The 26,599-nt window shown below is 32.4% G+C and overlaps 3 protein-coding genes across 4 annotated transcripts in view; 1 reads left to right on the plus strand and 2 right to left on the minus strand.

Annotated features, from left to right (window-relative positions):
• Positions 1-68: 68 nt before the first annotated feature.
• Positions 69-26,599, minus strand: part of LOC132696026 (protein Wnt-11b-1-like) — a 63,154-nt gene continuing 36,623 nt past the window's right edge. The window contains exons 1-7 of one of the 2 annotated variants that reach the window (XM_060660556.1): positions 14,778-15,083; positions 6,847-6,957; positions 6,611-6,786; positions 3,238-3,403; positions 3,020-3,182; positions 2,259-2,536; positions 69-493 (exon numbers count right to left, since the gene is read on the minus strand). In XM_060660556.1, the coding sequence (XP_060516539.1) occupies positions 319-493; positions 2,259-2,536; positions 3,020-3,182; positions 3,238-3,403; positions 6,611-6,786; positions 6,847-6,957; positions 14,778-14,863 (1,155 nt within the window). In that variant the 5' untranslated portion in view covers positions 14,864-15,083 and the 3' untranslated portion in view covers positions 69-318. Of the gene's footprint in view, positions 494-2,258; positions 2,537-3,019; positions 3,183-3,237; positions 3,404-6,610; positions 6,787-6,846; positions 6,958-14,777; positions 15,084-26,599 lie in introns of those variants that run through there. The other variant, XM_060660557.1, reaches the window with a different exon arrangement.
• Positions 18,202-19,909, plus strand: LOC132696438 (beta-galactoside alpha-2,6-sialyltransferase 1). The gene is made up of 3 exons (XM_060661253.1): positions 18,202-19,059; positions 19,115-19,489; positions 19,655-19,909. The coding sequence occupies exons 1-3, from the start codon at positions 18,354-18,356 to the stop codon at positions 19,894-19,896; spliced, it is 1,323 nt and encodes a 440-aa protein (XP_060517236.1). The 5' UTR covers positions 18,202-18,353; the 3' UTR covers positions 19,897-19,909.
• LOC132696439 (uncharacterized) lies at positions 20,053-21,944 on the minus strand. Its single transcript, XM_060661254.1, has 4 exons — positions 21,774-21,944; positions 21,555-21,689; positions 21,373-21,496; positions 20,053-20,192 (listed from the first exon to the last, which is right to left on the minus strand). The coding sequence occupies exons 1-4, from the start codon at positions 21,840-21,842 to the stop codon at positions 20,053-20,055; spliced, it is 468 nt and encodes a 155-aa protein (XP_060517237.1). The 5' UTR covers positions 21,843-21,944.

The following is a 26,599-nucleotide window of genomic DNA, read 5'->3' on the forward strand; positions in this document are numbered from 1 at the left end:
TTTTAACCTCAATTTCTTAATGTGGGAAGGGAAATTGATTTATGCATCATTAATTGTACATTAATTACACAAATAAATTAAAGCCAACGTGCCACAGTCTAAGTAAGTAAGTATATCATAGGGTTTCTAAATATTCCTATTGTTAATTTCAGTACATTCGGTTACATAATTTATTTTCTAAGTAGAAACTAGGGTTTACAAATTGTCTTTAGTATTAAGGCCTAATACAAAAATCAATATTGCTGTCCTGAGTGAAATGATAAAATTTATTGTTCCTTTCATAAAGGAAATTGAAAAATGTAACAAAAATTATAATTGTTATAGACATTCGTGCACCTGGGTCATTGTTCGGCAAATTTTGCATTTTACATAACAACAATCAAAAAATTTGCAGAGACACCTTTCTATTTTTTCCTCCACCACCGTTCGGTATCCTCGACCGCAGCAAAGTTGCCTGCAACTGTCCAGACCTGACGATGAGACATTGCAGTGCCTAAAAATTAGTTTCAGTTTTCAGTTTTTACGTACAGGGAGTCCCATATAATAAGATCCTGATCTTTTATATATAATTTTGTCTCCTTCGAATTAACATACAAGGTGTGCTATTTAAATTTGAAAAAAGTTGACTGTTTATTATACACTAAGCAACCCGTAAACGTATAAATTATATCTAATATATGATATAATATATATGTAACAAAATAATATTTTGTATTTATAATGTTGCTTTTCCATTATTCAGAAGGAAGAGTGTCCAAAAACAATTTTTTTTACCTCAATATTACTCTACACATTTTATACACTGCTCTTAAGCAGCAAAATCCATTTTTTGATGCGAAATAATATCCTACGCGAAGTTTCCAGTAACTGTACCCGATTTGCATGCAATATTTTCGAAGAAAAAAAAGGTGCGCCACTGTTTTTTCCTAAAATAAAACTTGTTCAAATTCTCAACTAATTTGGAATAAATTTGATGTCTTATTTTTTTTTCCCGTAAATCGTGTATCTAAAAACATTTGCTTTTTTACCAATGACACTAGCTACCTATTAACTTGTACAGAAATATGAATAGGACAATAGTTTGTGAAACGTTTGGCGAGTTTGTGTGGAGTTTGACACAAACTTCATAAAAATTATTTGAAACATGTTCATCATAATTCTGCCGATTTTCGTGTCCATCAAAGAGTTTTTTTAACTTGAAAGCCCTGCCAAATCAAGAGATCAATTTGTTCCAAATTAGTGCATATTTTTTTCTAAAAAAATATTGCAAGTATCTGGTATTACACACGTTGGTTTTTCTATATTAAAAATATTTCCCATCAAAAAATGCATTTTGCCGCTTGTAGTCAGTATATCCAATGTCAATAAAATAATTAGAGTGGTTTTAATACTATGATGCCAAAACAGTTTGGTTTCTTAGAATTTCAACACCATCTATCTGGGAAAGGAAGCTTATATGTTTATATCGGCAATTAGGGCTAATTTTCCACCAAAATTTGGTTAATTAATTTGATAATACCCTGTATACATGCCGCTCTTGACAAGTCCGCGTAGATGTACTTCTGCGGCGCGTTAATGAATTTTTGACCAGTCCCGGTACATAATAGCTCCTTTGTCATTAAGAATTTTTTTCGCACCGCCGTCCGATAATGACGTCTTCTACACGGAGCAAATGTGGTGTTTAAAAAAGTGGTTGGTTTTAAAAAGATTTACGACCTTTAATTACAGATAACAAGGCCGCCGATGGATTTTACGTGAGCTAGGCACCGACTTTAAAATTCCTCCGCAGTGGGTCCCGATACCATTCTTCAGAAATTATCGCGACAAATTACCTTCCATCGCATCGAACATTATACCAAATTTCTTGGCAGCCGAATAAAAAGATTTGTTTGTATTTATACAGGGTGTTTCCCTTGAAAAAATTTAATTAAATAATTAGCATCTTAAGTTGCTACTTAATTTAGAGAGAAGCCTAATTTTTTAATTTAAAAAAAAGGAGGCAATTTTTCAAATGGCTTTAATTTTATCAATCACTTCGTATTTCCAGTGTTGCTAGTTTTCATTAGTTTTTAATCTAGGTAAATTGTTGTTAATTAATAACTTCGATTTTCAATTTGTCAAAAATAAAAATTTCCTACCAAAAAGACAATTTTGAGGGTCGGTTCCGAAGGATCTTTAAATTCCATATCTTCACTATTTTCAGCACAATGCGTAACTAGATATTGGACCTTTAAATCGATCTGTTATGTTTTACTCACCGTCCAACTGTGCCCAAACTTCCCAGCTTCTCGTCTCTAGTGCAATAATCCGGTGATTTCGAAATATATACCAACTGATCCGATGCTACGTATTTTCGCAGTTTTTTTCCTCGATTCTCTAGATAGGCCCTGGCCAATTCTTTGGCAACCGTGAACTTCTGCAGTAATTTCTGACCTATCTCGGCCATGGTGGGTATGCCTTTCCAGCAGGTTTTCACGTTGCAAGAGCCAGATACCCCATGACATTTACACTGGATACGAAGGTTTGTCGATATTAACTGGAAACCAAATTTTTGCTGTAAAGCTTTAGCAGTGCGTTTGCAGTGGCGTAAGAAAAAATTAGTTATGATTTACGTTGGTCCAGTTCAAATTGGTTAATGAGTAAAACGTGTATTCTGTGATTCATGTTACCTTCTGTGTTTTTGTTAAAAACTCGGTTATGTTCTGTATTCAGAAATGCTAGTAAGAATAGTTTGGAGTTTTGGTTCTTTAGATCTCATTTCCCTCTAAGTTGTAACAGGTTCTTTGATATCAGAAATTGTTTGAACTTGAACTTCAAATGAAATTATATTTTGGCAAATACAGCGTTGCCAGATCTGACGAAATATCAATAATAACATTTAAATTTTAAAACGATCAAATAAATGTCAGCAACTATATGGTTTTATCAATTTGCTTGTTCAAAGATTCTTCATTTTTGGACAGAATGGGTTTTTAGCAACAAATATCACTTTCAACTTAGCTTAGTGGACCACACCTACTTTTCTGCCGACCCTATTGTTATGGAGATTAATAGCGGCAGCTTGATTTGTCAGCCCCCATACTTCATCAACTGCTTCTCTGCCCCTTCTTTTTCTGTCGACCCTCTCCAACGCATGCTTCTCGACGCTGTCGATGAACCTTTTCGCAAACTGGGCCGCCCATCTGGAATAACACGAAATATGGCATTATGACGCGGGTCCGTACGATTACCGTATACCTGATATTATCCCCACACCCGCCCCACTGGAAATTAATGGCTGGCGTGGAACTGGGTTTGGAGGCGCACGTGCACCGATGCAAACTCCCGCTGGAACAAGCCCTGGCCACGGCGAAAGTCAAAGCCGCTGAGCTAATCGCGTAAACGTAGGCCTGCTCTCTGGTTGCTGAAAATGGTATATCTTTTAAAAGTGTCGACAACTATTCACCAGAGACAGAAACAGATAATATAGCTGGCTACTCTCAAAGCTAAAAAACAGTAACATCTTTAATTTGAATAATTAATATATCAACAAAATTTTTATAATACAATTGTTTTAATCATTTTGTGTTTTAAAATCGCTTTATTTTGACACATTTTTAAAAGCAACCGTTTTAGAGAAAAGAGTAAGCTTGATAAACGCTCCTTCAATCACTAATTTATTTTTGTACTGGTGCACGCTGGAAAACCTTTCTCATTAGTACCTCGAAATTATAAAATCCAAATATTCAAATATTTCCTAAAATTTTGTATTGCTTAGAATTATTACCCCATTAAATGTAAACTTGTCAACTAATAGCAATCGCCATCTCGTTAAAGTTTTACGCTCAAATGGAGTATAAGTTTAGTATAAGTTTTTTTTTTAAATGTAGTAATGCGTTTTGATGATTATTTTACAGAGAGAAATACTTTTTTTTTATCTCAGGCCAATATTTTACAAAATAATAGCTTGCTACTACGATGTTTAAGACATTTCTTGTGAACTAATAAACAATCGCTATATCATTAAATTTTCTTGTTCAAATGGAGTGATGTTTCGCGATTATTATTTTAGAGATAAATAATATTTTTGTGTTTAAAGGGAATATTTCACAAAACAATACATTATTAATGTGTTTAGTACATTATCCTGCAGGAAATTATATCCTATATGAAGTGACCGAAATATGCCTTAGATAAGTGTCGCTCATTAGAAAGGTATGCAGCGTTAAAATTTGGTTCTCGAAATTGTAACTTCTTCATGGCTCAAACTGTTTTTTAATTATTGGACATGAAAACCGAACGTCATTTTTTAATATTATTTCTTCACATAAGACAAACAGGACGCTAGTTATACTCACTGTACTGACAAACACAAAAATCTACCGAAAACATCTGAGTGTTCTGAAACCCGTGACCGAAGTAGTTGGCGACATCAATGGTTAACGTACTCTGCATCTCTTAAAGTGAAACTTTTAAGAAAATTTACTCAATCCTATTATCAAAATAAAAATAATATTAATAGGGTTGAAATGGCAAGAAATACTTTTTACTTAAAGTTTAAGGTGGAACGGTTTAGCTTTTTTGTATAATATTCAATAGAATATTCATAATAATAATCATATAGTAATAATAATAATATTAAAAGATTTTAAATGACAAGAAATACTTTTTACTTGACCTCGTATACTTATTCTAAGTAAAAAGTTTAAGGTGGAACGGTTTAGCTTTTTTATATAATATCCAATAGAATATACAGAATAGTAATCATATACTAATAATAATAATAATCGTAATAATAATATAAATTACAAGACAGTATAATACTTACTTAAGAATATCTTCCAGCGATCATTCATTCATTTAAATAATTATAATGTAAAGACAAAATTATTTTATGCTGTTTGAATTTGATATCTTTGAAGGTACCGTAAAAATAAATAAAAATCGATAATTATCATTTTAAAAATGTTCTAAAACTGATACGCCCTGTATATAAAACTCCATGGGAACGCAAGAAAGGAAACAAAGTTTACATCAAACAAAAGAACCCCACAAAAACGGGACCCGAAAGAGTTGTATTTCGGGTCACGTTCTGTGGGGTTAATTTTCCAAATGAGAAGGGACCGTTATCAATCGTTGGGGGGTAAGAAAATGCAGCAGTTTCATCAAGCTGAGCGCTGAAATACGCCAGCCTTTTGGTTTCGCTTGACTTTCGAACAACCGACACCGTGTTTGGAATTTAAAAATTGCGATCAAGAAAAAAACGCAGGACGGGAATAACACATAATACATAATGTTGTTAATTTTGCCCACGATAATACCATAAGTAGAAGTAAAAGTTGGTTCGCCATTTATAAAGAGTAGGAAATAGGAAATTAAGATCTAAAGCCGTATAGAACACAACCATATAGTTACTAAGATATTATATTGTAATATGAATAAAAACAAAGTACTACAAGTATCAGTATCTTCTACGTAGTATTTACTCGGAAAAATAGTATTTACTATGTTCCGGATAGTATCTGCTTACTTGCCATTAAACCTGCTTTACTGCAAAGCAGATACATCATATTATTAAGTGTCTATTTTTACAATTATTATGTCCTCCTCAACAGTCCTTTAAGATGAATGATGAATATGATAGAATGTTCCAAAATGAAGATCATGAAGAGCTGGTATTTACAATACTTAATAATTAATTAGAATTAATTATTAAGACACCTCCGAAATAATCAGCAAAATATGCGGCCCTAAGATAATTGAACCGGAAACCAGAAAAGGAAAAAATTTATAAGTCATGGACTGAACATCCAATTATTCAAAAAGTTCGGTACCTATAATGGGGAAACGGCTAATTCAAAGTCAACAGTTTTTGCCTATGCTATTTTTGTTAAATGTAAAGAAGAAGAGACAATCGATAAAGTAACAAATCTGAGACAATTGTTGGATGAAAAAAAAGTTAATATCACTTTATCAGAAAAACTGCAGAAAAAATTGTTTTTAAATCAAATTAAAGGTACTTCAGCTCAAAATAAAACTGAAGTGAAGAAAGAAGGAAATGCTGCGCAAGCTATAGAGAAAAAGGAAATTATTTTCTGAGAAAACATTCGGGTACTGTTTATTCACCAGAAAGGTGTTTGTGTTTGTTTTTCGTTAGAGGTATAATAAGGTATTTATATTAGATAATCGATGAAGAAAAATTGTAAGGTATTAATAAAAAACGAACAAATAAATGTGTTTAATTTTAGCTGTATTGCTTCCAGGAAACACTTCCTTACCTCACGTTCTTATATGCACTACCTCTACTTTCGCTCGATTCATTTAGAAATTTATTGAATAGGAAAGTTACATGTTCCCTACTAATACTTGATTAAATAATATGTCAAAGATACTTGTAGTAGTAGCAGGTATTTTGCTTATAGTCATACCACAAATAGATACCATGCCTGTGCGGGAAGAGTACAACAAAAAATGTTGAGAAGAGATATCCAATATCCCAGAGCCACTTCGAGTATGGCGTTTTTCAAACAGTATTTTGCCAACAATGCTTAAATTTGAATTTTTTATTCAAATTTTGGCTTACCACTTTTCTCTTTTGTATTTTATGATGACTTCTTAACTTTAATTATACCTCTGGTCAAATCCGGAGTTAAATAGGGTGCGGTTGTTATGGACGAACAATTCCATCTTCTATCCTTGAAAACATCCCGACATGTCCTTGAGGCCAATAGGGCCGCGTTCTGTATGTACGGCATGATGTCCATCTGCGAGCGACAAAGCTTGGCTTGTATCTTTACTAATCCATACCTGTAGATAATTGGGATTTTCTGCTATGAAACGTTAATATCATATTCGAAGAGCGTTTACCTTCGTCTAGCTATTGTACACGGCGATTTGACCCCCGAACGCACGGCCCTGCCAGGATTGTTGCTATTCAGGGATGTCAAATTCCAATTCAAGTGGGAATGTTGGAGTGATCTTAAAAAAAAAGGACGATATCGAGGAGGTAGCAATATCGGACATAATACAGGGTGTACGACTATATGGGAAGTCTATCCGTGTGTTACGGGAAAAGTGGCAAAAAATTAAAAATTTCCGGCTTGTTTGTTTCTGATAGAACTTGCCTATTTTAGAAAAAACAATTTTAATTTTTAATTTACACTTACAAAATCGAAAAATAATATAAATATTATATACAGTGCTACCCATTTAATAATACACAGGCAATATTCTTAAAATATAGGTGACACATTAAGAAAAAATCGATAGCAATCTGTCTGGGTGTGCACCGAGTTTGGTTAAACTTCTAACAAACACCCGTATACCGTGTGTCCCAGTTAAGAACTGTACACCCCTGTAAAGTGTTTGTTTAAAAAGCATCTTGTGTACCGGGTGATCGTTTATAATGTTCCCATCCCCCCTTTAACTTTTTTATTTAACGTTTGTGAAAAAAAAGCCAAATACATGTTTATATATAAATATATGTTTGTATATACAGTGTGTTGTAGAAATTATCCACAGAAAAAAGTTTAGTGGAACAGCCTGTATATTATACGCTTAATAAAATCCCCATCTCTTGTACAATAGTTTTTGAGACATATGCGATTTAACATAAAAACAAAATTCAAAAATAAAATAATATTCTAGAATTTCTAATTTATACCTTAGGTGGCTGTGAAGTAGTTTGTCCACAAAAAACAAAATGTCAGTGACAGTTACAGATTTAGCAAAACTATGCTTTTTTGTAATATATAAAATGCCTTATTCGCAAAAAAAAGCGAATTTTGGAAACGTTTATTATACCAAATAAAAGGGCTGAATTGACTCTACAAGAACTACGTGCAAGTAAGCACGTAAATTCAATAGTTGTCGAAATATTGGTTAACTCAAACCCAATATGAAAAAAACATTCTATAACTTATAATTTAGGTAGGTATAATATAATATGTCGGTAATTAGTTTTACAAATGGAATTCTTCAACTGGTCCCCCATTTTATTCTTCATATACTCTTCATTTGGAATTTCAACTTCTCTTCTAATCAGGTTTTTTAGATTCGCTCTGAGGAAAATTTAGATAACAATTACCTGAAATTGAACTAAGATGGCTTTTACTTGATGAAAATCCATTTAAAAAACAATGAATCGAAATGTTCAAAATCCCAAAAATCAGGTGTCTACAGGTTGAAATGCGGATCTTGTCCTAAAATTTCTATTGGACAAACAGGTAGATCCTTCAAGAAACGCATTAACGAACATAAAAGAGCGTTTAAAAACAATAGTCTACATTAACACATATAAACACATTTTTTACGACAATTTTGATATTTTACATACAGCTCCAAAAAGTAGAAAATTAAATTTATTGGAAGCCATGGAGATTAACAAAATGACACATTCAAATGTATTGCTTAACGATCATTTAGATTTAAATACCTCTTATTTATTGATCTTAAATTCTCACAACAACATTAATTTTGAATGCTGCTTTTTTGAGGTGGCTCTAAATCTTCCCGTACGATGCATTTTTTTATCAATCTTCTTTCAGGCGTTCCGATATTTTTCTTTTTTCAACTTTTAGTAAAGTCCTTAAATCACTATCTTCATCTCTGTTTGCCTAGGCTGAATGTTCGTTGAAATTTTTCCATTTTGGCCATCTTATTTGCGTTAACAAATGTTTGCAAAATTAATTGTTTTTCTCTTTCAGAATAAGGCATTTTATAATAAAAGCGTATGGTGATGACCTACATTACAGCCTCCCAAGATATAAATTATAAATTCTAGAATATCATTTTACTTTTGAAGGTTGCTTTTGCGTTAAAGGCACATATATCTCAAAAAATATTGGATATGGGTATATTATACAAGAATTTTTAGGGATTTTTTATAAACGTATAATATACAGGGTGTTCTGTGGGTGATGTCTGCAACACCCTGCAAATATCTTGCAAATACTATTTTTTTAACGAATTTTTGTATTTGACGTTTTATTCCCAAATGTTAAATTAAAAAGTTGGTGGACGCCTATCGTTTTTTATTTTTGCTTTTGTATTATTAGCTAAGTCAGCTCGCAACTCATCCATACGGTATTTTTAGCTAGTTATAACTTTGTTCGAGCAAAAATAAATTACAGTAATAAAACACACACACACACACCAATGGGTTTTAGAAATATTTGACGTCAATAAAATATCTGTTAGCGAAATACCTTCTAAATGAACCTAATTATACCTCCATGTTAACCATCCTCCACAAGTTATTTTCTGGTGGGTGTATATTAGTTACAATATTTTAAAAACGGCATATATTAATTGTATTTTCTTTGATCGTGCGATTGAGGGTTAATACTTACTTAATGCTAGTTTTGAAATAAGAGAAAAAAAATGAAGACACTCACTAAGAAGCTCCTGATAACGCATTGATCTCATTCACTCAGACTCACAAGTTGTAATAAAAGCTTTTTGATTCGAAACCAATCGGCAACCAGATTAATTTTAATGTCACGTGTCTTTAATCATCAGTAATTTCATTTTCGGCCGGATGGTTTTTGAAGGGTATCAATATTTGACTGTTCCGTGGACGCGCCTCATATTTCCACTGACAGTGTGAAAAAAGTGTAGGCTCGTTATTTAGCCGTTTGAACAAACTATACGTACGTTTGATTGGTGGTATTCTTTACGGCAATTACTACGAGCCGGAAGTAACAAATTATATTTGAGTATTAACAAATGACCGCCGATTCTCAGAAAAACTCCGTTACCCTGATTCTTTATCTATTATTTTTCGTGTAAATATTGTCAAAAAATTATGTTATGCTTTTATTATAGACCGCGGTTCTTTTGACATCCGCCAGTTATGATCCGTTAGATACACAACATCCTTTTTTTATCTTCTTACAAGACAACATCAATATTAGGTATAATTCTATTTTTTTGTTACATTCCTTGATCATAAAAGTTTCTAATTATTATCTAAGAATTATAAGTAAAAAAACTCTATACCAAAAGCAGCACAAAATATTTTTAGACTAACAGACAAAAAATAACAAATGGTAGCGAAATCATTAGAAATGGGTTAGGCGTATTTTTTGAAATGTATAAAAAATGTTTAGAAATAAACGGTGAGCATTTTGAAAATGAATTGTAATTAGCATTGTATACTGTTCAATTCCCGTTTATTATTAATTTTTTTTTATTTTCGAAAAGGTTAAATGTATTTATGTTACTTTTACTTTACTTTATTTTTTTATTTGAAGCGTAATGTGTTGAAAAATTTAGTGCGCGTCGCCTGCATTCGGGCCGAGAAAAAGAAAGGCGATTTGTGGCTAAACGATATCACTTATCAACTTGAAACAAGAGTAACGATTTTTGAAGATTTGTGATTCTGTTTAAGTCAATCTGCAATTTTCTTATATCAGTCTACATAAATAAAATATAGAAAAAAAAAGTTCTAGGTAAAGTGACAGATTGCAGAAACACTTTTATTTTGTAATGATGAATTTTACTAAAGCAGGGCTGTGTGTAAAATACCAGCTTATTTTGACAAGCTATAACTAGGAAAATATTACGATTCCCAATGTTTGTTAAATGACTTATTACGATTATTTTTTTTATTATTTATTTACACCCTGTATTAGCATAAATAAAATGTGCAATAAAAGTAAGAATAAAAATAGCTACCAAGAGTTGTTAAGTGATTGACTCAAGAATGTTCGGGGAATCGAATTTTAAAGAACTAATTCAATAAAGTTCGTCAAGTGGTTTTGCTATTTCAACAATCATCACGGCCCAAATAGATTCGATCCATTGATTTCGTTTACCTCTGACGCTTCGCTGATTGCCGCAAATTGACCTCTCAGTTGGTCTCGCGATTCTGATCAAGCTCTTTTTAAGTAAAATAAAATAGTTGTTAAACAGTAAGTTATTAAGGCGCAAATTTCAAATTTTTAATCTGACTTGGGGGCCATTATTAGGTCAGATATTTCGGTACCTATGGTTATCTACAATCATTATATCGCCTGAGGTGCGAGTTTAGCTGAATAAAAGTAAAAAATAATAAGATCGTGACTGAGGCGTTCATAGTGGGCACCTAATAACATCCCCGACCCGCCCCCATAATTACCCTGGCGCCCTCTAGATTTACCTGACCGATATGATCGACCCGGGTTCACGCGAGCCACCAAAAAACTTAAAGAATGCCTATTCAAATTAATTAATATAAAACCGCGTCTGGAAAAGTCGAAAGGTGTTAAACACGCAACAGATTTATTAACAGAATGATGGATGAAACATAATGTCTGAAAATAGTACCGATTTTGTTTTTCTTCCTAGGTGTCTCAAATGCTGCACTCAAAGTTCGTATAATTTATTTCAAGATAACAGATGACAACCTAAATGACAGCAAGAAAAGTACATTCTGAATATACAGTATCAAGCAAAAGCATATTAACATTTTTTTTACAATTAGTTAACAATGTTTCTATAAAATATTATAAAGCGTAATTAAAGTATAATACAGTTTAATGATAGCAAATAAAAAAAGATTTTTTTGGAAACTGCTAATTTATGTAATCAGTTTTGACAGCAGTTGTTTTGCAGTTGTATAATATATTATATAATACATAATAAAATAATTGTACAAAAAAATCTAATGGCGAAATGGAAAAAATAAAAAAATAAACATAAATAAGAACTAAAAGTTCAGATTTTTACGAAATTATATATTATGACATGACAATTGTTTCGACAACGTGTCTCTATCAAATGTAATATTCATAAAGTACCTGCTACCATATATACCGAAAAATGACAATAAAATCGTAATTAATGTCATTCTGAGAATTTAGGTTCAATAAAGGAGAGGTATTTAAATCTGATTGATCTTTAAGCAATACATTTGAATGTCTCATTTTGTTAATCTTCATGGCTTCCAATAAATTTTATTTTCTACTTTTTGTGGCTGTGTGTAAAATATCAAAATTGTCATCAAGAATGTAGTTTTCTGTGTTTAAGTGTGTAGCTTAATTAGAATCTAGACTATTGATTTTAAACGCTCTTTTATGTTCGTTAATGGGTTTCTTGAAGGATCTACCTATTTGTCCAATATAAATTTTAGGACAAGATCCGCATTTCAACCTGTAGACACCTGATTTTTGAAATTTTGGACATTTCGTTTTATTGTTTTTCAAAAATTTCGTGAAAATCTGAACTTTTAGTTCTTATTTATTTTGATAAACGGATTTTCATCAAGTAAAAGCCGCCTCAGTTCAAAAAAAATAAACCTGTTCACGCAGATACACTACGATTAAAATCCTGCACCGCTATAAAAAAAAACGCTAGCTAGTAACATTAATAGACAAAAAGGTTTAATTTTGCACAACAATATAGAAATCATGGAATGGAATAAAGTAATTTTCATTGATAGAAGCAAGTTTAACTTGTTTGGATGCGACAGCATCATAAAAGTTTGGAGAAAAACAAGAGAGGCATCATCTCCTAAAAATTCAAACTCATGTTGTTGTTGAATGGCTACTTTACAATATTCTTAACAGGCATGAAACTTCTCCTCAAAATCTGAATCCAATTGAGCACCTGTGCGAGGGGGAGAGGGAAAAAATTGGTGTCATGAAAAATCACTAGAAATAAATTAAAAGAAGGGAAAAAAATAGAGGAAAAAATAACACAAAAGCGAACGAAACGAACGAAATATTAATCGAATGGTATAAACTGGTTTTATTCTATTAAATTTTTAATTCACTGTTTTTTGTATGTGCCTTTGCTGATCAATATGCTATATTTAGTTTTCTAATTTGTAATAATTTATTAGTTTTCGGATTTTTGTTCTGTTCTTATCATACTTTGCTTAAGCTTTGTAATACTTTTTACCGTCCAACTTCAAGCAAATAGTTACTGTGCCTAGACTTTTGCTGGCTACTATGAATGTACTTTTTAATCGAGCATTCAACGTAAAATTAAACTGTTCCTAAGATTATGCTATACCCATGCAACATGGTCAGCAAAAAGGTAAAAAGATGCTATTCTAATAGTCGTTCAACATGGTGGACATTTTTGATCGCCTATCAACTAAAACCAATCTTATATTAATACAAAACGTGAGCGCCCTTTTGCAGCGGAATTATATTTGCCAAAACCAGTTTTTAGAAACAAGTAAATTGGCGACTGATATTTAGGCTTTAAAAACACTACCACCAAGTTTGAGAACGTTTTACTATAGCTCGCGCTCGTTTCCAGAATATAGGAAAGAGAACTAAAAGGGCCCCAATTAGACTTAACTTAATTGATTCCGCTATCTTCGTAAAATCCTTTAAATTAAACTTCCTATGACAATAATTCACCAGGCGCGTCAAACTGAATCCGAGTTAAGTGTATAATTTAGATAGACTTGAATTTGAATTTCTGAAACGGATTAAGTGTACGATTCTATTTAATATGACGTATTTACTGTCCAAGATAGGAGATTGTAATAAAACGTTTTTTATGACGAGCTTTTTAAAAAATATATATCTTGAATGACCGAATGATTTTAAGCATCGCGACTATTCCAGTCCATCAAAGTTTATCCCGATTTAGTGGAAAAAACCATGAAATTGAAAAGAATAATAATGTAGAGAGTTTAAAATAAGCAAACGCATTAAAAATATTCAAGTTTTTGCTAGCTTCTTCGTATTACCTAAAGGCATTTTTCGGTAGGACACTCGGTATAGTTATAACGTTTATTAAAAAACAAATAGCAAAAAGCAAACATTTGGTTTTTATTAAGTACTTGTAAAACAATAAAAGGGTGAATCTAATTTTAAGATAAAAAGTTCATATGAGTCTGAGTTTGCATTAAACTTCTTGAGATACGTGTCGCCCAAAAACCAATTTTTAACATGTAATATCTATTGATATATGTAACCCATAACCACGCAATTTTTTTTCAAAGAAACTTCCACAGGGCACTTTATTAACGCTGATATTTCGCCAATCATCCTGTTGGTTTCTTCAGAGCCGGATAGTAGCATATAAGTAAGTTATGTAATGAAAAAAGATGCATATATATCTGAGTTCACTGGATTCTTGCAGATACTTTTTAAATTGTCTAATATACGTGATAGTAAGCTAAAGACGGCTATCTATTTTGTTGAAAATTTCAACCATAGAAAATTCAAGTATTTCAAGTATTCGTTTGCGTTAAAAATAAAAAATGGATTTGTATTTTGATATCTTTACCAGCTAAGGTTTATTTTTCAAAAAATGGAATATTTTGTGTGCCTTAATTAATTTCCTCGACTTTTCAAACTTTAAAAGTGAAGCGGTGGGGAATTGAGAGATCTACGATTTTACAATTCCGAGAACCCCTCAATTATACCCGCCTGCACATTAAAACTCGCTTTCAAGAAACTCACACCGTGTATGTCATTTAGAGTTAATTTTTCAAAGAAACTTCCACATGCCACTTTAATGCTATTTACAAATCTTTTGGATTCCTCCTGCGTCGGTTTTTGCTGAGTCGAACTTGCTGACGTTTCGCCAATCATCCTGTTGACTTCTTCAGAGCTTCAATAACCGAAGCAGGAGGAATCCAGAAGATTTGTAAATGGTATTTCATTTAGAGTCCTTTTGATTTAGCTAAAAAATATCAAATTTTGAAAAAATAAAAAATGTTTCTGCCATCTGAATGAAATTTGCAAACAAAATGGAGTGTCTCTTATGTAAAGAAAGAGAGATTAACTAATTAATTAACACCAATAATAAAAAAATGATTTGTCTGAAATAACTATTGTCTGTTTTTAACTTACAACCATCTTATGGCTTCGGCCACCTCTGAGAACCATCCGCCTAAAAAGAAACAAACGAAAAGAACACCCAACACTCTCTTAGCCATAATTTCGCTAACACCATTTTGAAGAACACTCTTCCATCGGTAACTTCACGTGCATGTCCAAACGAGTCATTCCAGACTTTTTCCGATTATAACTCGATCCAGTGACGGTTTTCTTTCTTACGCGCTTCGTTATTTTCGCGGTTCCCTATTCGAACTACCTATATACACGTGACCAAAACGAATGCGGCCCTCATTGGATAGATATTCCGTTCGAAGCAGAAGCCCGTGCTGGACTGCGTGTTTCGGCGCGTCATGCAGGAAAAATCCGTCAAGTGTCGCGGTTTGTTGCAGGATAGCAAACAGGACTAAGCATAGGATTGGTTCCAATGAATTGGATTGCGCGAAGACGAAATTACATTATATCTTTTTAGGCTCGATACAATATGTGACGGAATAGTTACGGTGCAATGTATTTTGGAGAAGAAAATAGCAATGTTGAAAGGATCATTGGACTAGTCTAGATTTACGCAGTATACAGGAGACACCTTTAAAAAAAACGAAAACTTCCATTTTATTTTGGTTATTGCTTCTAATAGATGCAACATTTTTCTTTGTGGGAACAAAAAAATAAATATGGGGTTCCATAGAAACATATAATTCTTACAAAGCCCAAAAAGTAGTATTTTAGTATATCTAAAACTCTTTATTACTTTTTTATAACTTATGTGCCATTACTGATTTTTTAAATTTTAAATTTGGTAATGATTGCCCGAAAAAAAAAGGATGAAAAGAACCATACGGAAAACGCATTTGTAACTTGTCAAGAAGGAATCATTAATAATAATTAGATTATATTATACATATTATTATTAAAATTCAATTATTTATGTATTTTTATTAACAGTGTTACCAAAATTATCTAAAAAGTTTATTTATATATATTTTTCTGCTTCCCATTATAAAGTAGAGAATTAAGCACTAAGGCGTGGATAAACTATTACTTTAGTCACAGGTTGGGAGCGATCGGATGCATCCAGTCGATTAAGACACTGACGGTATTTTCACGTGTCACTCAGTGAATGGATTTGTGCCGTTTTGCAAAAATGTACGTAAAAACTAATGGCGGTAGAAAAAGCATAATATGCAACACTTTTATCAACTTCTTCAGACATTCTTTTATTAAACACTTCCTCAGCTGAGCTCCGTTCGCCGATAAATGAACTCGTGAGAAAAGTGTTGTTTATAAAACTTGTTGCATAATATACTATTACGTATAACATACAGTGGTTATAGAACAATTGGTAAACGACTTTTTAAAAGCACACGAACGTGGTTGCTACTTATAAGATAATACGGAAACATAAATAATAAAATTGATAAACTTCAGGAGGGTACGACATTTACATAAAGAAGGGAATGTTTCTTAGTAGATTCTGGGCATATCTTGAGACAATACTGAAGCCAAGAAATGGTTGAAGACGATGTTTGAAAGAACTCGCGCATGAACATCTCGTCATGACATTTGTTTCATTTTCGTTGCCTCATTACCAGCCTATTGCGAGGCCTTTATGTATCTAGTAGTTTTATGAATTCGATATATTCAATTGAGAGTTTGAGTAATTGATTTTTTTAAAAATCTTGCAAAAGTGATTTGCGTTTAAACGTAATACATTTTAAAAATATATATAAACACAATTAATATTTTAATCTGTTACAACAACTTGATTGGTATACAATTTTAATCCCATCTATATTGTACATATATCCATAAAAATTGGGGAGACCATAATTTTTATTGCAACGGTGTTCCCGGAATTCCTGTCATCTGAGGCCATCTTAAAACAAATTTTGAATACCTAAACAAAACTTTAATTGAACATTTAAATTGTAGCTATTCCTGACAATTTAAGTTTAGAAGAGAAAATCTATTTCTCATTATAGCTTTTGTGACGGCACTTCCCCTATTGTGACATGGGATTGTCCGTTCGGACAAAATCTTCATAAAATTTTAATTAACGGCGCACACAAACACAAAGCGTTTCACACCTTTTGCCGTATGTATGCAAATGTGATCGCCGCCATTTTAGAGGCCATGTGTGATAACAGTGTCGTAGTTTACAAAGTATCTATTTAACCGACATGATTCTCTGATAGTAATTTATAAAGTACTAACTTTTATTTAGCAGCATGACCAAAAGTTTACGCAGAATATCTTTGAATCACCCCACTGAGTTTGGTTCCCTAACTCTTTTGTTTTAGGTCGCTAGCAAATTCGAGCAAACGCCACAAATGTGCTACTCCACTGTGACATATGAACGTTCGTCCACAAGACGAACTTTTAACTAATTAATATTAATTTCGTCCAAGAGGTCGACACTACATTATTAGTTATAGTCTTTGAATTTACGGGTCGGCTTTGTTCTTTAGAAGCTGGCGAGTCTTTGCTGCGATTAACGTAGATATACATGGTGGGCCACACTTTTCTTGACAGAGCCAAACCCAAAACTTTAATATAATTTTTTAAACCAATGTGCCACCTCTATCACCGACCGCATCGAGAACATATTCAATTTTAGGTTAAAAAAATATTGTGCATTAAAAACGTTTATCAGAAATGCACAGTATTTAATTAATATACAGTTTTTTGTTTTCTTACAAGGTTTCTATGTTTAATCATAAATATTCGAGATTTGGTTGTAAATAAACCGAACAGAAATTCTTTACATTAATTAGCACCACATAAAAAATATTGTTTCTAAATCATGTAACATTAACCAAACATCCTTATAGACCCTAGTCTGCTGTTTTGTTTTTTTGTTTTTTCTTGTTTCTCTACTAAATATTTGACGATGTCATTGGAGAGCGTTTCAAGAGCAACTCTCACCACATACGGGGTGACTTAAAATCGACTCAAGTTGCTGTTTGATTAATTCCGATAATATTCTACCTATAAGTTAGTACTTAGGTATAGTATAACTGATAACCAATTTAAGTTCTATTCCAAATGAAAAATATTGAGCTTTCCATTTTGTTTTGCTGAAAAAAAACCGGAGGCACACAAAAATTTTCTTTTTCAATCAAAAAAATATTTTCCTCAAGCTAGCTTGGGCGTAAAACATTTACGTTGTCAATTTTCTGATTGACATAGTTCCGAAATTTATCTCTTTATTCATCGTGATGATGATTTCTATATAATAATGTGTATAGGCCCGACTTTTTAAATAAACTATTAAACAATATCTCAAACCGAAAACATCATATATCATATATATTTTGATGTAGTCCCAGCACAAAGCTTTAAAGTTTGAAGAATAAGAATGAAGGTGAGTGGCCAAATAATCCCAACAAATTGTCAGTAGACGTAAAAAAGAAGAAGAAAAAATGAATTTGAGGTTAGAATATCTCTTTTTTTTAATTATGTAAATATATTTTATAAGAGCATATTTTCACGGACCCCTAATATTTTTGAGAACTGGTACTCTGCCTTCGGTGGTTTATTAATTAATACAAAAATGTAACCATAGAAATTCTAAACCGTGGTGGTGAAAAAATGCGCATTTTAACAATTTCCGCCATAGTTTTCTTAAATTTGATAATTTTTGGCATGTGTGGATACTTATACCTTCTTTGGTGCGAGTATTGGCTAAATCTAAATAAAGCAAATTTGGGAAGTACTGTAAACTATGATGAACAAATTTACCTTTATAACCGAGGTTATCTCCCGACAGAGGGAAGTAATAAATCAAATGCTTACAATGCCACCGATGTTAAGCTGAGGACTAAACATTCAATTAAGTATGGATATGAAAATATTACTTTTGTTAAAAATGGCCGTCCTCGTCTTCCCAGCATAAGGAAAAAGCTCATTGGGCTGGATTCGAAAGAGTTTTTTTGTTTGACAAATGAGACCAACATGGACTGTAACAAAAAAACCCTAGAATTTAAGAAAAAACTGCTTGCAGAATTTAGGAATGTTTTGGAAGAGGAAAGTGATGTTTTTAAAACAAAAAAGAATCGGTACAATGTTACTTATAAAGGTGTCCAACAAGATTTTCAACAAAAAACTACTAATCAGGTGTTATGTGAATTAAGGGATGCCCAACTAAATACCCTCAAAAGATCTGATATTAAATTTCCTGACTCTGTAAAGAAATATATACCCAAACGTGGATTTTATGAAACACGTACATTTAATAGTTGTGCAGTTGTTGCTAGTTCTGGGGCATTAAAAAACTCCAATTTGGGTTCATTTATCGGTAACTATTGTTGCTGTATTATTTTTTTATTTGACATGTTATTTCTCTCTTCTAGATTCACACGATGTAGTGTTGCGTTTTAATCATGCTCCAACAAGAGGTTTTGAAAAAGATGTTGGTCAGAAAACCACAATTCGTCTGGTAAATTCGCAAGTTGTAACCCGGCCAGAGTTTAATTTTCTGGGATCTATTATTTATAAAAATATAACTCTAGTGTTGTGGGATCCTAGTAACTATTCTTCAAATCTAGAAGATTGGTTGAAACATCCCGAATTTAACCTATTTCCTAATTTTATGCAGTATAAAAAACAGGAGAGGAAAGCAAGAGCTTTCATTTTAAATCCCATTACAATATGGGACATTTGGAACTTTTTACAGAGAAATTCACCAAGCAGATTGAGAAGAAATCCTCCGTCATCTGGGTTTCTAGGTGAGCTGCTGCTATTGCTATTACATTTTTGTGTGTTATTATGGTTTATAACATTTTTTACATAATGCAATATTTTTTATTATTTCATTTTATTACATAATAACAAACCACAGAGGTTATTTTCTATTACATATTGTTAAATAAATCCTTTGTTTTTTATTATAGGATTGCGTCTTTTGCTGCCAGTTTGCAACACTGTTAATGTAATGGAATATGTGCCATCAACCAGGTTGACCAAGAGATGTCATTATTATGATCCAGATGAAAACCCAGCATGTACATTTGGTGTGTGGCACCCATTGGCAGCCGAGAAACTTCTTTCTTACTATGTAAATGTGGCTTCCGATAAAGATGCTTTCCAGAATGGCTTCATCACCATTCAAGGTTTTAGGAATCTCAACTGTTGATCTCACGTTTTAGTATAGATTAATTTATTACATAGATGTTTTCTCTGTTGAATCTGATATCTGTGTTGTTGAATAAAACTTATTTTTGGTTATGACTATCCATTGTGTCTGTTGTAGAAAACAGTAGAGTTACGTGAGAAATGTTTTACCTCTTACTTAAACTGATATTTTGTTGGTATAGATGCGGTTGCAAACACTATAGACATCGTTATCTACGTAATAAATTGTACTTTTCAACTTCATTTCTAACTGCCGGAGGTACATGTGAATGCAGTATTCCCAGTAGACGAACAAACCTGAAAAGAAGTTATGGTGAATGCGCCAGTCAATCTGCTGTTTTTATGATTTATCGATCGCAGCGCTGGCTGCATGACGTACGTACCTAAGAACTATTTTTTGTTTAATAACGTTATTATCCAATACGATGCTAATAAACAAATATTGTTAATTTATGCGTTGTTATTGAGCGGGAAAGTAACATAACTCTCTTATTTCGACAATATATATTTTTGCCATATTGTGAGTACTAAACATTTATTTTCTATATATTTTTTTAATTTGTATGCCAAACAAACTTATATTATTATTATATGTTGTACAGTGGTTTACATAAATATCCAGTAACTGCTTCATCGTGTTTGATGATCACTATTCTGTTACCGGTTATATATTCAAAAGTAGACTAACCTATCGTCATAATAGTGAGTCGTGAATATAAAATAGAGTGGAAACATTTTAAATTTAAATAATCGATTTAAAACGCTTTCACTAATAAGTATTGTTATGGTATATAAAAATTGGAAATTGGATAATTTTTTGTTTTTATTTGGGAAAAAGAACGAATATCAATTGCGAAAGGAAGATATGAGAATTTGAAAAATGAAATGGACCACGGAGGAATTATATTAGGCAAAAATATAACAACTTGGGTCGTCCACTGAATGAACAATTAGAAGCAAGTTACAATTCTGTGCTAGTTGGTGAAGATATACGAACCCTTAAAACGGTAAATCTTTTTTGGTGGACTTTACTGATATCTATGAACAGACGTCTTTTAAAAATGTACGTATTAAAAATGGACACTGTGTGGATGTCCATTAATAAGACATCTATAATTGATCCATGTGTACTCAAAATGGATCTAAAATGGACGTGTATTGGACGACCGCTGATATCTGGGTTTTTATTGCCATACTTTTGTCAAACACAAACACATACTTCAAAATATTTTTAAATTTTATATTTATGTTTTTTTTATTTAGTATATTTATTTTATTTAGCATAATATGTGATATTATTGTAAGGATATTGTTTCATTTTCACGTGAGTTCCATATGTGCACATTAATTTTTATTCATTAGATGTTTTTAATAGTAATATTTTGTTCCTTTTGGATATGTATAATATTTAAGTAGTGAACTTTCTATTTAATAGAGAATTAGGGAATTACAATAAAAATTAAATTAAGGTACTCACCAGTCCAACATATAAATCCCCAATATAGTATATGGGATCGAACGTAAATTGTTGCAAATGTAAGCAAACTTATTTGGATTGATAAATGCAAGAACTCGTATGCCAAAATCAGTACTCGTACTTCCTAAAACCATATCAATATTAAGAAAAAATCTTTAGCTGTGTTTTTGGAGCCGACTCACCCATACTATTGCTGACGTTAATATTGCGCTTGCAATTAAATGAAAAATACATACTGTCAAGAATTCTTCGTCAGATTTTTCTGATTTTAAATACAGTTTTACCATATAATATATCGTACCAATTACACCTATGACCTACAATTATATAGGTCAAAATTTTTAGGGGGGCAATTTGCTCCGAAACACCGCTACGCAATTCCTGTCAAGTAGTTAACCTACCAAGCATAAGTACGCCATCAATATCGCCGCAAATCTATATTTAAAACACCCACAGAATTTTTGAAACATGTTTTTGCTATTCCACAATTGCAGTTGTCTTCAGCTGATCTCCGAATTATTTCAATTTCCATTATAATCTAACGCCGACCGCTTCGTACATGACTGACGCAACATTAACGGAACACAAAATTACAACTTATTTTTAGGTTTTATTTGTTTAAAATCGCGAACAAGATAGCACTGTTAAATTTATTTTAATATACCGATGATGGATGAGCAGCATTTGGCGCTATGTTCGGCGGTATGTAATAAAAAAAATATAACACGGATGACAAAATTTGACCAAAACTTACTGCTTTGCACGATCAACGATATGTCATCAAGTTTAGTACTTTGAAAAAGTGAAATAATGGAAAAATGAGTTTGCAGAAGGTAAAAAATATTTGGGCTTCATGTAAAATAGCCTATTAATTCTGCTTGGTTATTTTAATTGTATGTAATTGACAAGATAGCTAAAAAAACTAACCAAAACTTCTTTAGTTCAATTACAAACATCTTAAAATAAATCCATGGTAAGAACCTATAAATAGTATGTTCCAGTCATTCAATTGGCTTAACGTAAAAGAACCTTTCTAATATAAACTATTGATATTCATCTGAAGGTGGAATATGGTATTCAGCCTTCTTATTACAGGAATTCCTAAAAAGGAATAAGGAAATCCACAGTTTAGTTTTAGTTGATTTGATAAATGAGTGCCAATGTACAGCCTGCTCTCTAGTGAAGTTGGAAATGTTTCCTTAACTAAAACACGGAATATATGATTAAAGATAAGTAGCTAATACATATAGTGCAAGGCATATTAGACTGTGCTGTGTACTGTAACTGTGTTTTGTATTAAAATAAATAAACGCTGGTGTAACTACCATTGCAAGAGATCCCTGCACTCAATGTGCATTAATTTTAATAAAATTTAGATCTTCTAATTGACTAGTTCATTCCTGTTATGCTTGTATTTTATGTTTTCATACGGTGAACATAATTCTATTATCTCTGTTAATGTGCATATTCTTACGAAAGTAGAGGTAGCTTTTACTTGAAAATCCATTTAACAAAATAAATAAGAACTAAATGTTCAGATTTTTCAAATTTATAGGCAACAAATATATGGAATTCCATATCTTCAAAAAAGAAAACAGCAAGAAATAAGCAATTTTTTAATTTGATGCATGATTTTTTCTTACACTTCGTTAAATTCCATTTTCTGGGCGAGTGAACCAATCGTGTGCGAGTACTCATTACCAATGCCGTCTAAAAAGTGAAAGGTAAGTCACCCCTTAAAAAATGCAAGAATTTCTTTTATAACCTACGCGTTCGTCCTGTGCATTTTTTTTGTTATTATTTTGATATTTCGTTTCCTTTCAGGTGCGGGTCGTTGCTGCGTTTTGAATTTTAACTCGGAATGAATCTATAGGATATTATATGCGCCATGCCCAAAATGTATGTATACTATTTACACATTGCCGTACGGCGAACATTTTTCTAGGGTTCACGTCTTACGACCACAAATAAAAGTTTCGGTTGTTGTCTGATCAGCATGATGGCATATCTACAATTTCTCAAAAAATTCAAGTAACTTTAGAAAATGATTCAATTTCACACCATCCAATCCTTAGTACTTGTTCTATAAAAATAACATATTCTGACCAATCAAAAAAGAGTTGACGAAGTCTGTTGACTATTAATTAAATTCTTAGGACCACACATTTTTCAGTTTTATAGACTTTTTACTGTTGTTCAGATAAATAGTAGGAGTCCAAAAATTATTGGTTACTGCATACTAAGGATGTTAAATTTAAAGTGTTACAAGAAATTTGTTTTTTTTGTCTATGATGTAAAAACAGGAAAAAAAAAACAATATTTTAATAACTCTGTAGTTCGCTATAATCATCCTTTTAGTGGCTGTCATTTTTGCTTTGAATCAAAAGATATACTAAGGTAACTTATATTAACTTACTAGCTGATAAGTGCATTCTGCTAAGTCAATTTAGGTGAAAGCTCTAAAACAGCGTTGTTTTACCTTCGCTGACCTATAGTATAGGACTCTATGGGTTAAGGTTAGATATTGTTGGGGAGATGGTACAACTTAGATTTTTCAGGAAGATGTTTGTGTTCTTTATTTTTTAAAAAAGTACAAAACTACACCAGAGTAGTTTGGCTTTATCTTGACCGCTCCGTGGCTACTAACAGCCTGACTAAATTGTTTTTCCTGCGTTTCTCAACATTTGTACTTGATTCCAAACTTTTCCAAAATATCTATTAGATAAAGCATGGTTCATAATAACGACATTAATAGAACAGCTCAGAATACTTACCAAAAAATATTTATTATTTAGCTGTTGAAATATGCTTTATTTCTAATAGACTGAAAAGGAAGATGTAATGAGCATATGTCATCCTTAGATACAATAAATAATAATGACTGGTTACTGATCTAACAAATTTTTATAACAAATAAAGTCAAGTGGTATTTTAATTTTAATTAGTATTTATTACGGAAATCACCTGTGTCAATCGTTCATGTCTAGTAAATCTAGCATTACTTCTGGGCAGGAGCCTATTCTAATAAAAACACTTAGAGTTATTAAAGATTTATTTCAAAACACTAAACAGTTTTCTCAGTGTGTAGTTGGGACACTAGCTGCAACCTACAGATTTAGTTTCCGTCCTTAAAAATAATAATTGAAAATCCGTCATTTATCTATTACTTAATTAATCGATATTGTTGCAGAATTTTTCTAAATTCCTTCTCAACATTACAAAAAAATGTAATGAAAATTCTCGAGAACTTTACAAGCTCCCTGCAGAAATTAAAATTTCAATTGACATGACGCATATCCGATGTTTATCACGCGCAGTTCACAGTAACTCCAACAATAACCCGAAATTTGGAAATACACCATTGGCAGATAACATCTGCTGTGAAACATGACTTGGCGAGAAGCAGACTATGCCAGTCTGTATAACCAAGATTCCCTAAAATCCCAATACCACAGCGATCTGAATCATTGGTTCAGTTTTCCAGATGCCTTCAAGTATATATCTACTTGGGCCCACGTGCCAAAACGCGTACCGGAGTAAATGCATTTCACTTATCAGACGAACATCAGCATATCGCTTGAATTTCAATCAATCCGTTTCAAAGAATACATTTTCGCTGAGTCGATTCTTCAACCTCGGGTACCATTAACTTTGAACAACGATCTTCGTTTATGCCAATAACGAATGCAGATTTTATCGAGTGTTTTTGAAATAGTCCGGTCGGAATGCAGCAAAACAGACGTTAGTTTTGCTCCGACATGTTTCCATGTTGTGTGGGAGATACGTAGTTTGAAAATCTGTGACCCTTAAATAGTACTTAATAGTACTTCAAGTTTTCGATATAAATGGAGCGTCATTTGTGAACAAAAATGTCATAAAAAAGGTATATAACTAACTTCTTAAGTGGGTGGAAGAAAGAATCAAAACTAAAATTTTTTGTCTTCCAAATGTTGACGTTTCCGTTTCGTATTTTATTAAGAGGTTGTTCCAGGCGTTACACTGGTTTTTGAAATGCGCCTTTGAAAAGAATCGACTTTAAAGAATTGAAACAAAATTACTGAACTTAATAATGTCCATAACTTTCTGCAAAATAAGAACAAAAAAATATATCTATATTAAATGGCTCCAGAAAGAATTTCCGAATTAATAACAGAATCAAAGACGAAAACGAAGAAGATCAAAATACTCGTGGATACAAGGGATCTCCAAGTGGATGTGACAATGCATTCTCAAGATTCTCAAGAGTAGAATGACCGAGATGGATGAAGAATGGGAACCAGAAGGGGCACAAGAATGTCATAAAGTGTCTTGCATAAGTTGTTCAATCCAAAGCTGTCGATCTATTTCCTTAAATTAATTATGAGTCAATTTGATCGATAGTCGGAAAAATCAAACCCAGTCGCACCACACACGCGGATGACATTGATTTAAAATTCATCAAAAACGAAGGCCGTTTCCGACCTTTCTTCGTCGGCGCGCAAATAGTGTTGCATATTTAGGTTTTTTGTATTCAAATCGTCGCAAAGGGAAAAATACGACCGTTTTGTGGTTTATTGTGGCAGAGAGATAAGGAAACAAACGAGAATTGCTTGGTTTGAATCACCCTCCGGAAAAAAATTGTCGGAACAACGATGTGGTTCACGAAGGTGTGACAATGTCTGCATTGTGTCTAGATACGAACAAACGATATACGAGGGCTTGTGGGTTTCATCGACTAACCAATTTTCGGCCTTTGAGATCGGAAACGATTCGACATGCGATTTCAATATATAGATAGATTGGTAGATAGATAAATATTTAGTTCCAAAGACTACAAAAAAGCTGGACAGAAACAAGTTACAAAAAAGAAATATAAGGAAGTATTTCAAGAATTATTGTACGAAATAAAATTAATTAATATGAAGCACGCATTTTTTTTTGCGGACAGCTTGGAATGATTGTAGTCTTTTTTTTTTCATTCAAGAGCATTGTTTAGAGTCTAAGGCAAAAAAACAATATATAATCGATTAGTAGCAAGTACCTTCGCGTCAGATATTGGTAGCAGAGTGAGGTCAGCAGTCACATGTACCTGGGAACTAATATCAATAACCAATGGAACCACTGAATTGAGATAAAGCATAAAATACAAAAAGCTAGAGCAGCCTTCAGCGTAGAACCTGATGACTAAGATCAAAGTGTTGTGTTACAGACGAATATTAAGAACAACGAGGTACCAGATAGTATGCAG

This window comes from Cylas formicarius, unplaced genomic scaffold (genome assembly GCF_029955315.1).
Source record: "Cylas formicarius isolate icCylForm1 unplaced genomic scaffold, icCylForm1.1 PGA_scaffold_1__22_contigs__length_36826433, whole genome shotgun sequence".
Classification (NCBI taxonomy): Eukaryota; Metazoa; Arthropoda; class Insecta; order Coleoptera; family Brentidae; genus Cylas; species Cylas formicarius.

Coding starts and splice junctions, on each gene's coding strand:
- LOC132696438 (XM_060661253.1), top strand. CDS start 18,354: ATGCGCATTTTAACAATTTCCGCCATAGTTTTCTTAAATTTGATAATT. Junction 19,060..19,114: donor CAATTTGGGTTCATTTATCG/GTAACTATTGTT, acceptor TCTCTCTTCTAG/ATTCACACGATGTAGTGTTG. Junction 19,490..19,654: donor TCCGTCATCTGGGTTTCTAG/GTGAGCTGCTGC, acceptor TTTTTATTATAG/GATTGCGTCTTTTGCTGCCA.
- LOC132696439 (XM_060661254.1), bottom strand. CDS start 21,842: ATGTTTCAAAAATTCTGTGGGTGTTTTAAATATAGATTTGCGGCGATA. Junction 21,690..21,773: donor TGATGGCGTACTTATGCTTG/GTAGGTTAACTA, acceptor ATATAATTGTAG/GTCATAGGTGTAATTGGTAC. Junction 20,193..21,372: donor GGGATTTATATGTTGGACTG/GTGAGTACCTTA, acceptor ACTTCTTTTCAG/GTTTGTTCGTCTACTGGGAA.